At 36.8% G+C, this 14,548-nt stretch overlaps 1 protein-coding gene and 1 pseudogene across 3 annotated transcripts in view; both read left to right on the top strand.

Moving 5' to 3' along the window:
* Positions 1-7,545, top strand: part of KLHL5 (kelch like family member 5) — a 106,862-nt gene extending 99,317 nt beyond the window's left edge. For all 3 annotated transcript variants that reach the window (XM_058299645.2, XM_058299651.2, XM_071217019.1), the window contains 2 exons: positions 1,226-1,397; positions 6,340-7,545. In XM_058299645.2, the coding sequence (XP_058155628.1) occupies positions 1,226-1,397; positions 6,340-6,396 (229 nt within the window). In that variant the 3' untranslated portion in view covers positions 6,397-7,545. The remainder of the gene's footprint in view (positions 1-1,225; positions 1,398-6,339) is intronic.
* A 3,001-nt stretch (positions 7,546-10,546) lies between these two features.
* LOC101411143 (oxysterol-binding protein-related protein 9-like) lies at positions 10,547-14,020 on the top strand (annotated as a pseudogene).
* The last annotated feature ends 528 nt before the right edge of the window (positions 14,021-14,548 follow it).

Below are 14,548 nucleotides of genomic sequence, written 5' to 3'. Positions count from 1 at the left end.
TATGTGGTGAATGGAAAGACACTGTCCCTGTCCTCAGAAAGGCTATAATCTTAACAGTAGAAATGAAAAAATGTAATATCCTATTGTAATAACTGGTCTAAGGGGGGGAAACAGATGCTTCTGAGAGCCTGGGAACTTAATTTCTGAAGAAAGTGACATTAAAAGTAAAACTTAAGACAGCAGTAAGGTTTAGGCACCAGCCCCCTATTACATTGAAAGCAAGCTGGCTTCTGGGTCCCGAAAAGGATGAGGAAAATGACTAGGATCCCTGCAAGTCGGTGTGAGAGTAGGTGCCTCCTGCAAACCCTGGGATGGAAAAGAGTGGGGAAGCAGGTGCAAGGAGTCTCGGCCTGCAGCTCCCACACCACAGCCACACCTGCTGTCCATTGCGATTCCAAAAATGGTTTATCCATTCATTAAGAGTACCTTAGACCTCCAAGGGAAAGGAAGTCATTGTGTGCAATTACTCTGTAGGAGTAATTGTGTGCAAGGAGGAAAATGAAAGAAAAATTTCATGTGAAAAATAACTACCAAAAAAATGAAAAGTGACTGGAAGAAGGATGAGTAGAGAAACCAAGGTTTGCTGATGACAATGTGCTCTCTCTGTGAAATAATTAACTTGGTTGCTCTTTTTTTAGAAAGTTGCGCCTGTAATTCACCTGTTTTGGGGTGAACATTATGATCCAGTAAAGGTAGTGGAAGTCTTTATATGCTGTGCCCCATAAATTGTGGGCTGACTAGTACTACACCCAATGAAAAGTAGTTCATTGATACAGCAGGTATTTGAGGCAGCGCAGAACATCTTAGCATAGTATATCTGCTCCTAGATAGACAATTTGGAGTAGTTCTAGGTACCATAACTCATGAAAGGATCAAGAAGACTCAGAGATGGGCAGCTACAATGATTGAGGCTAGAAGTTATCTTAAAAAACTTCACTTACTGATTTCCTCCAGATTTCAGTAGGTAATCTAAAGCCTTTAAATTACTTTTCAGTATTTACATGAGCTCCTTTGAATAGTTAAGTGTTGTGTATCCACTAAGTGAATGTATAATATTGAAAGAAAGAAGTTTTCAGGAAAATATTGATATTTTTCTCTAAAAGATGTTCAGACATATTCTATTTCTATCACAGGTAAGGCCAAAGATAGACTTGAAGAACTAAACTGTTTTCACATCAAATGTTTTGAGAACAATGCCAGCAGCAGTTGTTAAAATTTTTTTCAGGTATGACCCCAAAACAGATATGTGGACTGCAGTGGCATCTATGAGCATCAGCAGAGATGCAGTGGGAGTCTGTTTACTTGGTGACAAACTGTATGCTGTTGGAGGGTATGATGGACAGACTTATCTTAATACAGTGGAAGCTTATGATCCCCAGACAAATGAGTGGACACAGGTATGGCATTTTCATTTTTCATTATTACACTTCCTCTCTTTTTGTTAAAATAATTCTTTTGGTAAAAAAATCTTCTCAATTTTGTCCAATACTGAAATACATAGCATAAATATAAGAAAGTCATCTCTTGATTAAATATGAGACTACAAGAGGGAATGTTCAATTTTATAACTTAATTAAAAATCCAAAATTGCCCTTAAATAATAAGATGATACTCAGAGAAATTATTATTAGCTGCTTTGCCACCACTTGCTTCTTGGGAATTGATGAAATGTTCTAGCAGTGATAAGAGTTGATAGGACCACAAGAAAGCTATTATAAAGGGAGGAAGAGTGTAGAAAATAGTAAGAAAGGATAGTAGTAAAAACAATGTAAGCCACTTTCCCATACATGGGTAATAATTTTTACATATTAAAGCTACTGATATTTGGAAGCAAATCAAATTTCTGGTTATAACCTAATAAAGATGGCAACCTTAAATTTCATTAACAAGTAAGAAACCTGGCCTGGCAAGCTTATTAATGGAAAGAATTCCAATTTTGTCTATTTCTGGGAGGGATCAGCACTTCTAAGAATGATCTTTTAAGATCTCTGCTTTCATTGTCACCAAGAAGAGAATCAAGAATTTTGTGCCTGTAATACCCAATTGAGTATCTGGTACATACAAGACAATAAATGCTTTATTGAGCCAATGTTCTCCTGAGTACAAGGAACAATGCAAAGAACTGTCAAGAAAACAAAATTTATGAGAAACCACCTTATCAAAAAACTTAAACTCTACTTTAGTAGGTAAGATTTACATGTGCAAGGGGAGAACCCACAATATAAGGTGGTTGGTATTAAATGTCCAGTGGTACCGGCAATGAGTGGTATAGGAAGGCAAAGAGAGAAAAGAAGGTGGTTGTTGAGAGGGATTTAGTGAGAGAGAAGTGGGATAGAAACTAAGCTTTAATGAACTGCTCCAATTTAAAAAGGTAGAAGAAAGGGGAAGGAAATTATGTGAGACATGAAAGAAATGTCAGTGAAGCACAAATACGCAATATAGAGAGGAAGTACAGCTCTTTATAAGAATCCATGCTTGAGAAGAGTAGGAGTTCTGACTGAAGAAGTGTAGGGGCAAGATGGAAGTCTGTAAAGGTAAGCTAAAGAGCTTGGTAATAAGAAGCCAGCAGAGGCTTTTAACCAGAGAGTAATGTGATAATAGAAAGTTCAGGGAAGCAGAATTGGCCCAATGGATAGGGCGTCCGCCTACCATATGGGAGGTCCGTGGTTCAAACCCCAGGCTTCCTGGACCCATGTGGAGCTTGCCCATGCACAGTGCTGATGCGCGCAAGGAGTGCCGTGCCATGCAGGGGTGTCCCCGGCATAGGGGAGCCCCACGCTCAAGGAGTGCACTCCATAAGGAGAACCAGCACGAAAGAAAGTGCAGCCTGCCCAAGAATGGCGCTGCACACACGGAGAGCTGACACAACAAGGTGGCGCAACAAAAAGAAACACAGATTCCCGGTGCTGCTGATAAGGATAGAAGCAGTCACAGAAGAACACACAGCGAATGGACACAGAAAGCAGACAGCTGGGGGGGTGGGGTTGGAGAAATTAATAAAAAATACATCTTTTAAAAAAAAAGAAAGTTCAATGTGGTGGCAGTTGGGGGACAGGATAAATTGGGGTAGAGGTGGGGAGAAGTGAAAGCTGGTTTAGAAGACTTTCTATTGAGAGACTTGAGGTAGTCAGTAAACTAGTAGGGAAGGAAGGAAGGATGGATTCAGGAGATAATACCAAGACCTGTCGATTCTCTACAGATACACACATATTGGGTTGGATTAGGAGGTGAAGCTTCTGAAATAAACAGTAAAGGAATAATCTGGAATTTCTTAAAATAGAGCATTTAAGGGAGGAGAGAGTATTTCCATAATATAAAGAAGAGTGAAGATGATTTGTCATCCTAAATTTGTAGGGATTTGGGGGAATGTGATAGAAGCAGAAGCCACAATACAGAGATTAAAAAGTAAGGGTGAAGAAGCAGATGTGGCTCAAGCGATTGGGCTCTCGTCTACCACATGGGAGATCCAGGGTTCGTTTCCCAGGGCCTTCAGGTGAAGGCAACCTGGCCTGTGTAGGAAGGTGTCCCGAGCAGAGCACTGACTACACAGAGGTGCTGGGCCACGCAGAAGTGCTGTCCTGTGCAGCAAGCTGGTCCTAGTGGAGAGCTGGCACAACAAGATGACACAACAAAAATAGACACAGGGGAGAGACAATAAGAGGCATAGCAGACCAGGGAGCTGAAGTGGTGCAAGAGATTAAGCATCTCTCTCCCACTCCAGAAGGTCCCAGTATCGGTTCCTGGTGCTGCCTAAAGAGAAGACAAGCAGACACAGAAGAGCACACAGCAAATGGACACAGAAAGCAGTCATGAGGCGGAGAGGGGGAAATAAATAAATAAATCTTTTTAAAAAGTAGGGGTGGGAGTTCAAAGGACATGCAATTTTAAAATATTTATGATGATATAAAGTTAACATTTATTGAGCACATTTTATGTACCAGGCTGCATTCTAAGCACTACATTAAAGAACTTATTTAATCTTCCCAACAACCCTGTAAGTTAAGTACTATTATTATTTCCCCTACCGTACAGGATGAGAAATCTGAGACCCAAAGAGGTTAGTAATTGATCTAAAGTCACCCAGCAAATGAATGATGGGGTTAGAATTTGAGCCAAGGATTTTTTTTTCCACAATAGGAGGGACAACAAGACAGTAGAGAGATATTCCAGATGTTAGAAAGAAAAAGCAAAACTGAAGGACACCTTCTTGGAAGTTGGCTAGAAAACAGAATGAAAGCAAAGATTGGTCATCCTTAGACTAGAGGAAAGATCTTTTAACCTCTGAGATTAGAAAAAAGATGAGAGGGTGAATGTAGACAGATACAGGGGATTTTTTTAAAATAAAATTTTATTGAAGTATATAATTCATGCATGAACATACATAAACAATAAATGTATAGTAAAAGTATCTTACATTTAATGTATTTTCTCCCAATCTATCCAGTTATTAACATTCTATATTAGTATTACATTTTCGTTATCATTCATGAGAAAATGTTTTCATATTTGTCCTGTTAATCATAGTCCATCATCCGCCACTGGATTCTATAGGGAATTATTAAGTAAAGAGAAAGAAAAAGTGACTTACACTGTTTGACCCTGATCTTTTGTCTTAAGTAAATGAGATCCCTTGGTAGAGGGAAGAAGGGATGAGATTGAGGACTGAGTTAGAGCATTTTGGAATAAATGCTAAGAGATTTCTTTAGAAATTATATGTTTGCTTACCCTCTTGTTTGTGAATGACAAATAAGAATCCAAAAAAAGAGAAAAAAACTCTTTTTCTGAGATGAATTTCACATAAGCTATTAGCCTAGATATAAGGAATTCTCTAGCTAGTATTTCAGGTTTGTTATTACAGATAATTAATATTTTATACTGAATCATTCAGTGTCAGAATTAACTGTGACCACGTAGCTGTTTTGTTTGCTTGCCACTGATATCATTATTTTAAAGCAGGTAACTTATTTGAAAAGTAAACATCCTCATTTCAATGTTCTGATAAATAGACAAAAGGACATCTGTACAGGGACTGAAATGAGGTGTTACAAAGTCTTAAATCACAACCCATCCCGCTACCAGGCTTGACCCAAGCAGGAGGTGACTACACTGTATTTAATAAATATTCTAAGTTAAACTTTCTAGCTGGTTGTCATGACAACCTCAGCTATTCACAATGTGCCACCTAGTGTCCTGGGTGTTTTGAGGAAAGCTGCTTAATTACAGACATGTTGATTTAAATGATTTAGAGTTTACTCCTAGAATACTCTAAATAGATATGGTTTTAATATAGACTATTTGATTGTTCAAGGAGATATAACAGTGAGGACAACTGCCAAGTCTCTTAAAATGGAAGTCTGGATCTTTTACAAAATCCACTCATTTGTCCAGGGCCACTTACTGATTACGAAGTCATTTCGTATCTTGTATTTGAAAAAATGCTTTTTTACATACCCCCACAAAAATTAGTTCAAAGCAAACTTTCTTAGTACTTTGCATTAATCACCCCCCACTGAATGCTAACATTTTAATTCTCTTAGGTCAAATGCATAGTAATATTTCTTTAAAAAATATCCTTGTCTACACTTTTCTTTCCATTGTGAATTGCCTAGTATCTAGGTTATTTTTTAAAAAGCAATGTTAAAGATTTAAGAATTTTTCCTTATCATGGATAAAGATTATATTCCTCCCCCTCTCACCCTCCTCTTCTATCTCAACTGCCTTAGAGTTTATTCATCCTGTTTGTTTCTAGTCCTAGGAAGTTGGATGATGGTATTCATTCTATTTACTCTGCTAAAAAATAGTCGAATGGGTTTAGCTCTCTCAGCCTTGTACTTAAAATGCTGTCAATAAAAATGAATTCCCTGGTTCCTCAGGAGTGAACAAACCGCCAGCCTGTAGTGTGTTTTGTGTCTGGTCTCTGAGAAGACCAAGGCTGTTAGAGGGTCTCTGTAGCTTGATAGTTTCTCCACACTGCTACCAAGTTACTTTAAGTGTTCAGCATTTCCTTTTAGTCATAACATACATCATTTTGACCAAAATGTAGTGTTTCATATGGACCACTTCCTGCCCTATTTTTAAAAATCATCTTTAACTAGGAGTGGACATGCTTAATCATGATATACTCAACAATTCGGTCTATGAAAATTGGACATGAGGAGGGGGTTTTCTTGGGGAAGGAGCCAGGTGGGCAGAGGGCTAGGGCAGCAGGAGGTCAGGACAGCAGCTCTTTGCCAACAGGTACAGGACTAGTTTAATTATTTCATCAACTGATGTGGTATTAGCAAACTTTTAGCTTACAAATTCAACATGTATCTCTTTTTTGTTTCTATTTTGTTTCAGGTTGCTCCACTGTGCCTAGGAAGAGCTGGGGCTTGTGTTGTCACTGTAAAATTATAATTTAGTGCTGTTTTCTAGATGAAGATCTTCTCCTCCTCCTCCTCCTCTATGAATTTAGTTCAGTTGTTCTACTACCAATGGATACATTCTTTTGTAAATGTGCAGTTCCACATGCCTGGGTACCAAGTGCCTGATCTCAAAGTGAAGGTGTTAAAAGAAGGGAGGAAGGAGTAAATGAACCAGGAATAAACATTTTCATTTTCTTAGGTAAAAACAACAGCTGATTGATTGTGGACATAGTTCTTGAAATAAAATTTGAGGACAGATGCACTGCTTCTGAACATAACCCAGTGAAAACTGGGAATTTCACTTCATAGCCAAACACAGTTTTTTATTTTATTTTATTTTTTATTGCAGTACAAACATATCAAATAAAATTTCTAAAGGTTTACTTATAACTTTTTTTTTAATTATGTATAAGTTGGAGTAATTTTTGTTTGTTTAACCACAGTCACTATTATGACATGCTATGCTATTTAGTATTTTCAGAAACAGACACATTATATGTGCTCTGGTTTTGCATTTTATTTCTAAAATTGGCTTAGTCCACTGAATAAGAAAAACATTTAAGAGTCAAGAGAATAATGACCAAATAAAAACTTGATGCTATCATTCCTTTACATCTAGTCTCACCAAGTACTACAAGTTTATGATATTCCTAAATTGAAGTAAAAAATGGTGTTTTATAATAAATTTAAGATATGCAAATTTATGTAAAAAAAGTAAATGTTATATATTCTATAATATCCTTTCACCTAACTAGTATTTCATTATAAAGATTTGTTTTCTTTACATTATCAAAAATGTTTTGATTTTTATCTTTTGGATATTAACAAAACTGCTTGGATATTCCTACAGTCTCAAGTCTGTATTTGCCTCCCTGCCTTGTTTCTTATGTTTTTGTCATAGGTAGTAACCCATTGTGCTTCTTTGTAATCAAATAATTTTGGGTGAATGGGCTTATTGAATATTTGAAAAATAAGTTTAAAATGTGTTATCCAAAGTTTTGTACATTTGTAAACGTTAATTACATATGTGAATGTTAATACTCCCAGTGAATTATTTATTGTTTGCAAAATGCACTGGGCAGCAACATTTTGTGATAAATCCTCTAACAAATAAATCATTAACTTATATCTTAATATAAAATGAGTATAAACTAAATTTCCATCTTTTAAAATACAATGTTTTAGTTAATGTGTTTTTATATTTTACCTCAGGATAGCTTTTTTAAATGAAATTGATTTTGAATGTTTATGAAATATTTCTGTCTTAGACCCTAAGACACTGAGTACCTCTGCTCCTAAAACAAACCTGTATTCATTTTACTGGTATGGCCACTAATGAAATAATGGTGATGGTGACAAATACATCAATACTGCATATACCCATAAATTACAGGTATGAATTCAGGTTTTTTTCCTAATAAGGAAGGATTAGTGTGGAATATATTTATATATTTAGGGAAAGGGAGAAATATATAAGAAACAAAGCAAAAATTTCAAAAGCAGAAAACATGTTGCAACATCATCATGTCCTTATGCTGGCTTAGATCTGTGATTTGAAAGGAAGAATTCACATTTGTGATCATTCCTTTGAACACTCATCACCTACTCTATAATTCCCTGCAGCCCACAGTGAAGGCCAGAATTCATGTTAAAGTAAAAGAACTGATTTCTCTTTCTCAGGACATTCCTTTCCTTTAGGAAATTCATCAGAAGAATATTTTCTTTGATTTTCTGGCCTAATGGAGGGCTTCTCTGATGCAGTTTTTAGCCCATTGGCTTACTCTCATGGATACTAGTAAAGGGATCTGTTTCTTTTCTAGTGACAGGGAATCAGCCAAGGCATTTACTTCTCTCCTAGTCAGGAGTTTTATAAATCAAGAAGAAAGAAAAAAAAAAAATATATATATATATATAGCTCTTCCTTATATCCACCAGCCAGCATTGCTGCCTTGACTTTCAACTAGCCTGTCCAATGGTTGGTTTTTTTTTTTTAAGATTTATTTTATTTATTTCTCTTTCTCCCCCCAACCCCCCACCATTGTCTGGTCTCTCTGTCCATTCGCTCTGTGTTCTTCTGCATCCACTTGTATTATCAGGCAGCACTGGGAAACTGTGTCTCTTTTTTGCTGCGTCCTCTTGCTGCGTCAGCTCTCCATGTGTGCAGCGCCCCACTGCTGGGCAAGCTGCACTTTTTTCACGTGGGGTAGGTCTCCTTATGGGGCACACTCCTTGTGCGTGAGGCACCCCTACACAGGGGATACCCTTGGGTGGCACGGCACTCCTTGCGTGCAGCAGCACTGCGTGTGGGCCAGCTCACCACACGGGTCAGGAGGCCCTGGGGATCAAACCCTGAACCCTCCATATGGTAGGCAGATGCTCTATCAGTTGAGCCAAATCTGCTTCTCCCATTAGGTGTCTTGATGCTCTTTACTTGACCCCAATTAATGACAACCTGATGAAAACAATAGTATCTGCTAATAATTATTGAGTGCTTATGAACTCTGAACCAATTTTTTGTGTGTATTAATACATTTAATTCTCCAACAACCATATGAAGTTTGTTCTATTACTATTCCCCTTTTTACAGATGAGTAAACAGGTGCAGAGAGGTTATACAGAAAGTAAGTGCCAGAGCTGGGATTCAAATATAGGCCATTTGGCACTGAGTTCACACTCTATCGTTCCTACCTCTAGATAGAGAAAAAGGAGAATTTCCTTTTATATGAGGAATCATTTATTTTAATAAAAGAAAAATTTAGAGGATTTATGCTATTTAGAATTAAATTTTATACTAGTCACACCCCTATTGGAAAATTTGGGTTCCTTAGGATTTGGGGGAAATTTTGTTTAAATCTCTTATGAAATTTTATATGCATTTTGCTTTAGAAAAGTAAATGCAATAAAACATGACATACATTTCAAGTTTTATAAATATTGGATTAATTGTTTGGTGTTTTGCATGACAACAAATTCATTCATCAAAAATAAGGTTGATTTCCAACAAATTAGATAACCTAGATAAAATGGATAAATTCCTGGAAACACACAAATTACCAAAACTAACTCATGAAGATATAGAAAATCTGAACAGACTTATAATAAGTTTGAATCATTAACCAAAAACCTCCCAACAATGAATAATCCAGGACCAGATGACTATATTGGTGAATTCCACCAAACAGGTAAAGAAGAATTAACACCAATGTTTTCTCAAACTCTTCCAAAAAATAGAAGAGGAAGGAAAACTTCTTAAATCTATGAGGTCATCATCAACCTCATACCAAAAACAGAAAAGAGACACCACAAGAAAAGAAAACTGCAGACCAGTCTCCATTATGAATGCAGATACAAAAATCCTCAACAAAATCAAGCCAACTCCAACACCATGATTTATTCCAGGATGAAGAGATTTATTCCAGGAATGCAATTTGATTCAATACCACATTAATAGAATGAAGGGGGGGAAAACCACATGATCAAAAGCATTTGATATAATCCAACACCATTTCATGATTTAAAAAACACTCAAAAATCTAGGAATAGAAGGGAACTTCCTCAACATGATAAACAGCTTATCTTCCCCATCAAATTAAGAACAAGGCAAAGATGCAAAGATGCTAAGTCAACATTGTACTGGAAGTTCTAGCTAGAGCAATTGGCAAGAGAAAGAAAGGCATGCGGATGGGAAAGAAACAAGTAAAATTATTTGTAGATGACATGAACCTATATTTAGAAAATCCTACAGACCAACAAAAAAACTATTAGAACTGACAAGATCTATTAGATCTTGGGTCCTACAGACGCACAAAAAAACTATTAGAACTAACAAGTTGGAGGATTCAGGATCAACACACAAGTCAGTTTATATTACACTAGCAAAGTATAATCTGAGAAGGAAATTAGGAAAACAATTCCATATACAGTAACAACAAAAAGAATAAAATACATAGGAATAAATTTAACCAAGGAAGTACAAGCCTTGTACACTGAAAACTAAAAAACAATTGCTGAATGAAATTAAAGAGCACCTAAATAAGTGAAAAAACATCCTGTGTTCATGTATGGAATACTTAATATTGTAAAGATGGCAATATTCCCCATGTTGACAGATTCAAATACAATGCCTATCAAAATCCCAATGGCCTTTTTTGTAGAAATAGAATGGCTGATACTAAATTTCATAAGGAAATACATGGGATCCAGAATAGCCAAAAGATTTCTTAAAGAAGAACAAAGTTGGAGAACTCGCATTTCCCATGTCAAAACTTACTACAAAGCTACCCTAATCAAGACGGCATGGTTTTGACATAAGGATAGATGTGTAAATCAATGGAGTAGAATTGAGAGTTCAGAAATAAAGTCATACATCTATGGTCAATTGATTTTTTATAGAGGAACCATGGCCATTCAGTGGGGAAAGACTAGTCACTTAAAAATGGTGCTGGGAGAGAATTCCCCTCTCTACTTCAGCCAGCCAGATAGCGTCAGCTGGGGAATTCAAGGAGAACCTTCATCTGAGTCCCTGGCTTGCAGCCCACCCAACAGAATTTGGACTTGTGCATCTGTATCTGCCTCAGCCTTGACACACAGCAGCTCAGGAAATAGTCTAAAACGTCCAGATACCACAGAATCACTGAATTCTTCCATGTCCAATGGAACAAGTGATGCTGAACTTTTCGATTCACATGATGACAGAGATGACAAAGAGGATGCAGGGTCAGTGGAAGAGCACAAGTACATTATCATGTATCTCTTATCACATGTTAGGCTTGGAATGGATCTTACAAATGTAGTTCTTCCAACATTTATTCTTGAAGAAGATCTCTTTTAGACATGTATGCAGACTTTTTTCACATCAGGACCTGTTTGTGAGCGTTAGTGACCAGAAGGATCCCAGGGATCAAATGGTTCAGCCTTTCATGCAGGAAGGAAAGGAGCAGTTGCCAAAAAAATCATACAACCCTATTTTAGACAAGATCTTTCAGTGTCATTAGACATTACCAAATGATATTGAAGAGAACACAGAGCTAGTTTCAGGAGGACCAGTTCCTTGGGTCTCTAAAAACAATATAACATTTGTGGCTGAACAGATTTCCCATCATCCACCTATTTCAGCATTTTATGCTGAGTGCTTTAACAAGAAGATACAATTCATTGCACATATATGGACCAAATCAAAATTCCTTGGGATGTCGATTGGTGTGCACAACATAGGGCAGCGCTGTGTCTCGTGTCTGGAATATGACAAACATTACATTCTCACATTTCCCAATGGTTATAGAAGATCTATTCTCACTATGCCCTGGGTGGAGCTAGGAGGAGAATGCAATATTAATTGTTCAAAAACAGGCTATAATGCAAATATTGTCTTCTATATCAAACCTTTCTATGGAGGCAAGAACCACAGAATTACTGCTGAGATTTTTTTCTCCAAATGATGATAAATCTTTTTGCTCAGTTGCAGGGGAATGGAATGGTGTAATGTATGCAAAATATGCAACAGGGGAAAAACAGTCTTTATAGATACCAGGAAGTTGCCTATAATCAAGAAGAAAGTAAGAAAGCTGGAAGATCAGAATGAGTATGAATCACGTTGCCTTTGGAAGGATGTCATTTTCAACTTAAAAATTAAAAATATTGATTGATGTGGCAACTGGAGCAAAGCACAGACTTGAAGAAAGACAAAGAGGAGAAGCCCGGGAAAGGAAGGAGAAGACCGGAAAAGGAAGGAGAAGGAAATTCATTGGGAGACAAGGTTATTTCGTGAAGATGGAGAATGTTGGGTTCATGATGAACCGTTACTGAAATGTCTTGGGCATGTCAAGCATCAGGCAAAAGCAGTAGGCGTAATTAAGCAACAGTCTTCCTTTGGGAGAAACTTTTCTCTCCCTTGTTATTGCAGTGGTTCTATCTCAGGGATACTGGACTTTCTGATGCAGACACACAAAGTAAGGAAAGCTTCCCTTTTTCCCTCTTCTATGACAGTTAAGATATTGACTTGAGTCTTGAGAAAAACTTCAGGTTTTGGAAACAAGATGTCTGCTCCTCCAAATCCCATGCTTTGAAAAGCATTCATAAATCCCCTAATACTACTGTTGAGAAATACAACATTTATTTCCTAGTTCATATAATCTTGGGTTCAATATATTCACAAACCCACATGCACATACATACACATATGTAATATACCTGGTGTAAGAATTTGCATAAATACTACATCTACTGTAAATACTGATTCCTTTAAGTTGTTATCAAAAAATTAGTTCAATTATTTAAAATCAAGTGTTAGGAAATTTCATGGTCTTGCCTACAATAACTTTTTGGGGGGGGGGCGGAATTAAACTATTATTGTATCTAAAAATAAAATTTGCTGGGACAGCTAGATATTCACATCCAAAATAATGAAGTAGGGGAGTAGATGTGACTCAAGCAGTTGGGTACCCGCCTACTACATGAGAGGTCCCAGGTTTGGTTCCTGGTGCCTCCTAAAGATGAATAAGACAGCAAGCTGACACAAGAAGATGATGCAACGAGGAGACGTAACGAGAGATACAAAAAGCAGGAAGCAGACGTGGCTCAAACAATTGGGCAGCTCCCTCTCACACGGGAGGTCCCAGGTCCCGTTCCCACTGCTTTCGAAAAGAAGACAAGCAGACACACAGAGCATACAATTAACAGACACAGTGCAGACAGCAAGCACAAACAACAGAGAGAGGGAGGAGAAATAAAAGCTTTAAAAAAAATAATAAAATAATAATGAAGTTGGACCCTTACCTCAAACCATATACAAAGATGAACTCAAAATGGATCAGACCTAAATATAAGAGCTAAACCCATAAAACTCTTAAAACATAGGGGTAAATCTTCATGACTTGGGATTTAGCAGTGGTTTCTTAGCTATGTCACCAAAAGCACAAGCAACAAAAGAAAAAAATAGTTAAATTTGGACTTAAGAAAATTTAGAACTTTGCATTAAAGGGCACTATCAAGAAAGTGAAAAGATAACCCACAAACTGGGGGGAAATATTTGCAAATAATTTATCTGATAAGGATTTAGTGTAAATAATTCTTAGAACTCAACAACAACAAAAAAGACAATCCAATTTAAAAATGGACAAAGGACTTGAATAGACATTTAAGCAAAGAAAATATACAAATGACCAACAATGCATAAAAAGATGCTTAATGTCATTGGTCCTTAGTAAATACAAATCAAAACCACAGTGAACTGGGCTTTTTGCTCACTGAGCTTCTCCAGCCTCTTCTGATTAACTATGGTTTTAGTGTGTATTATTGTGTACCTATATATGCCTGCTTTTTACTTCAAGTATTGGGAAAAAATAGCTTGGTCTCAAAAAACTTCTTAATGAAAAAATAAAGCAGTGTCAATGGAGAAGTCAGTTCTTAAAAAAACACATGAGATACTACAGCACACCTACTAGGATGACTATAATCAACAAAAGGGAAAATAACAAGTGTTGGCAAGGATATGGAGAAATTGGAACCTTTGTACATTGCGAGTGAGAATGTAATATGATGCAACTTCCCTGAAAACAGTTTGGTGGCTCCAGAATTAAATTAAACATTCCTGACTATATACCCAAAAGAATTAAAAACAGATATTCAAACAAAACCTTGCACATGAATATTCATAGCACTGTTCACAATAGGCAAAAAGTGGAACCATCCAAATGTCCATCAGCTGATGAATGGAGAAACAAAATGTGGCATAAAATGGAATGTTGTTCATAAAAAGGAATGAGGTACTGAAACATGGCTGCAGCTTGGATGAACCTTGAGAACATTGTGTTAAGTGAAAGAGGTCAGAAACAAAAGGTCATATTTCATGATTCTATTTATATAAAATGTCCAGAATAGGCAAATCAGAAATCAAATTAGTGATTGTCAGGGCCTGGGGGTAAGGAAGAATCAGGAGTGACTGCTTAATGAATACAGCATTTCCTTTTGAAGTGATGAAAATGTTCTGAAACTAGCTAGTGGTGATGGTTGCACAACATTGGGAGTTTACTAGATGTTACTAATGGTAAATTTTATTTATGTGTGTTTCATCACAATAAAAATGTTTTGTTATGTACATTAGAAATTATTTTTTACGTGTGACAACAATAGCATTCTGTACACAC

The sequence above is a fragment of the Dasypus novemcinctus genome, chromosome 1, assembly GCF_030445035.2.
Source record: "Dasypus novemcinctus isolate mDasNov1 chromosome 1, mDasNov1.1.hap2, whole genome shotgun sequence".
Taxonomy (NCBI): Eukaryota; Metazoa; Chordata; class Mammalia; order Cingulata; family Dasypodidae; genus Dasypus; species Dasypus novemcinctus.
Note: the sequence above shows the minus strand (reverse complement) of the source record. Positions and strands in the feature narration are given on the sequence as shown.